Source organism: Gavialis gangeticus, unplaced genomic scaffold (genome assembly GCF_001723915.1).
Source record: "Gavialis gangeticus isolate Ggan-Ray unplaced genomic scaffold, GavGan_comp1, whole genome shotgun sequence".
In the NCBI taxonomy this organism is placed as follows: Eukaryota; Metazoa; Chordata; order Crocodylia; family Gavialidae; genus Gavialis; species Gavialis gangeticus.
This window is the reverse complement of record NW_017729015.1, coordinates 19354047-19357158: the sequence shown is the minus strand read 5'-3', so window position 1 is coordinate 19357158 and position 3112 is coordinate 19354047. Positions and strand designations below refer to the sequence as shown.

The 3112-nt window shown below is 57.9% G+C and overlaps 1 protein-coding gene across 1 annotated transcript in view; it reads right to left on the bottom strand.

Annotated features, from left to right (window-relative positions):
* Window positions 1-563: 563 nt before the first annotated feature.
* The window catches only part of RCC1 (regulator of chromosome condensation 1), an 11125-nt gene continuing 8576 nt past the window's right edge, over window positions 564-3112 (bottom strand). The window contains exon 9 of the mRNA XM_019512521.1: window positions 564-2059. Within this exon, the coding sequence (XP_019368066.1) occupies window positions 1884-2059 (176 nt within the window). The 3' untranslated portion in view covers window positions 564-1883. The remainder of the gene's footprint in view (window positions 2060-3112) is intronic.

Here is a 3112-nt window from a genome sequence, read left to right as displayed (position 1 = left end):
GTCGATAGCACCTGCTCCGGCCCAAAAACGACTGCATCCCCCTCCCAATTCCCAGCTGTGAAGCATGTTTAGCTTGGTTATGAATTCAAGGCTGTTTTAGCAAAGAATAAATGGGTCTGAGAGCGAGCCCGACACGTGAGACCCTGCTCCGGTCCTGGGTTCTTCAAACACAGGGCTGGGGAATGCGTTTCCATCCCCAAATGCAGCTCTGGTTGGCCAGGGGAGGGGAGAGCATTGTAGCTGCACCCTACTCATACCTATAAGAGCTGGAAAACCACGAGCCAGTGCTCCCGGGTGGGCTCTCACTTACCCCCAGCAGCTCAGGCCAAGATGCTGCACGGTCATTGAACACAGAAGCCCAGACGCTGTAGCGAGGGACAGCCAGCAGGCACCACGGGACGCTCCAAACCTCTCAATTTAGAAGCGACAGCTCAGTATAAGAAGCAGAACAGCTCCGACATCGGATGCCAGCATTTTCAGAGGCCCTGGGCCAAAAAGACACTTTAGATGCCTAACCAAAGATCCTGGGATGTCACCTTTGCCTTGAGAGAGGATCCAGACCCGAGGTTACAAGATTCATTTTATTCCAAATGTTAAAAGTTCCACATTCTTGCCTCTCTTTTACACCAAGCCACCAAAATATTTCAATTTCCTTTTTTTTTTTTTTTTTATTTAAAAAAAATCCAGCCTAGGTTGAGCTATTGTACAATCTCCGCCCCCCTTTCCCGATATTGCTATAACTTAATGTGTAAAACGTTCATAGAGGGACCCCAGCTCCTGAGCAGGGTACTGGAAAGCAGGCACGTGGGACAGCGGGGCAGGAGATGGGCCGGCCCCCAGGCCGGTTAGATGCATGGGAACAGCAGCCATTGCGACCCAGCGGCCTACAGCAGGGCTGGTAGAGGCGAGTCATCTAATGCCAGGGCAGAAGTGATGGTGGCCATCCATCACAGCCCCCGGGCAGGGGGATAGAAACTAAAAAACTACCAAAAGAAAAACCATCCACCACCAAAAATGGGGAGGGTGGGGGTTTGCAGCCTGTCTGCAAACTTGCTGGGAACAGGGGAAGGACGGATCTAAAAGCAGGTACTTGAGACGGGCAACAGGAAGACAAGCCTCTTCCCAGCCCTCGTCTGTCTGTGGAAGGAAACTGGGAGGATCTCCAGGCACCGATTCCCCCAAGGGCTGCTGTGTTCGGACGCGGGGAGCAGGAGCCGGTTGCTTTTGCCAGTGTCTGGACCCTGGGGTGGTGTTTGCAGAGGAGCTCCAAGCTCCCATGCTGGGACATTTCAGCTCAAGCCGCTGCAAAGCTCTTGCATGAGAGAAGGGATGGGGGAGAAGAGAGAGATCCAGGCTCTCTCCCTTCCCCCAGATCCCCAGCTGCTCTGCACACAGATCTCATGCAGGACCAGGACGCGGGTCAGCATGGGGGATTCCCAGGGGGAGCAGAGAGGAAGGTGAGGGGCACAGGCAGCCTCAACCTCACCTCGAATGAGATGGGCTTGGCCTATTCATGGAAAAAACAACCCTGATCTCTCAAGGCCAGGAGGGGCTCGGGGTGGAGGAGGAGATGGAAGGCCAAACCTGAGACGCCCAAGGCCTCTGAAGCTGCAGGAGCCCCAGCTTTGCTGGCCCAGGGAAACAGTTAAAACAGGGGTGAGGAAGAAGAGAAGACTTGGGGGGCAGGTGCCTGTTTCCAGAGAGAGCAGGGGTCCCTGAAAAGGCTCCCTCCAGCCACGCAGCCCCTGCCCCCGGCCCTGGAGGGAGCCAGGATGCCTCCCCACGCTGCAGCAGGCTGGAGGAGCCCGGACGAGGCAGTCCCCCAAGGCCCAGCCCCAGCCATCCCGCGTTATCGCCGTGCTTGGGCCGGCCCGACCGCATCATCAACTCTGCTCCTTGTCTTTGACCAGCAAGACCGTGTGCTGTCCCCCGCTGGACACTGACAGGACCACGCGGCTCTCCAGCTGCTTGCCGGTCATCTCCACAGGGCTCCACAGGTCCTCGTCCTCCCCTGTGCCCAGCTGGTAGTTTGTGCCCATGCCCCAGGCGAAGGCTCGCCCTGCAGAGAAAGAAACCGGCTGCCCATAAGGCAGGAGAAAGCACAGGGCAGACCAGAGACAGGAGGGGGCGCGTCCCCACACTGAGCCGGGGAAGCAGACTCGAACGCAGACCTGGGCACGGGGTCAGGTCCAACCAGAAGTCACTGTGCACAGAGCAAGGCCGCAGGGGGAAGCGTCCCTTTGCACAGGGCTGAGCTACCGCCAAACACCTGGTTCACCCACTGAAGGATTATTCTGCCCAGGCCTGACCTGATGGAGTTTGGATTGGGATGATCCCGTTTCGGGCAGGGGGTTGGACTAGCCGTGACCTCCGGAGATCCCTTCCAGCCCTGCTGCTCTACAGCTCCATAAAAGGCTGAGCTAGGATGCCCAGGGAGACAGCGAGCATGCAGAGGTCAGCTGTTCTCATCCCAGCCTGGCTGCAATCACTGACCGACCACCCACGTGGTTACCAACTGGGGAAGGGGATGGGGATGGCTGCAGCCCCAGCTCCCAGCACTTGCGGCTGGAACGCAGAACGTCCACCCAAAACCCCTTTCCTGTGCATTTCCGCGCATGGAGACCAGCACAGAACAGGCCACATGGGGCACATCGACGTGGCTTCCCTCCTGGACCCGGGCGCATGCCCCAGGCCATGCATCCCACCCGAGACCAGCAGTGAGGCTAAGAAAGGGACTACGCTTGGGCTCATAGTCTCCAGACAAGGTGGGGAGACCCAGGCTGAAGCACCCTGGATGGGTGGGAAAGCTGGAGCCAGCCCTGGGAGGAGAATTGCAGTCCTGAGAGCCCAGACAGCCTACGCTGGAGGAGAGCACACAGCAGCATCACCTAGTTTTATAGTTTCTAGGGGCAGAAGGGACCTGAGCAGATCATCTAGCCCGACCCCCTGCCATGGCAGGAAGAGCACTGGGGTCAAATGACCCCAGTAAGGTGGTCATCCAACCTCCTCTTAAAAACCCCCAGGGTGGGAGCCTGCACCACCTCACTTGGAAGCTGGTTCCAGACCCTAGCCGCCCTGACCGTGAAGTAGCGCCTCCTGATGTCCAACTTAA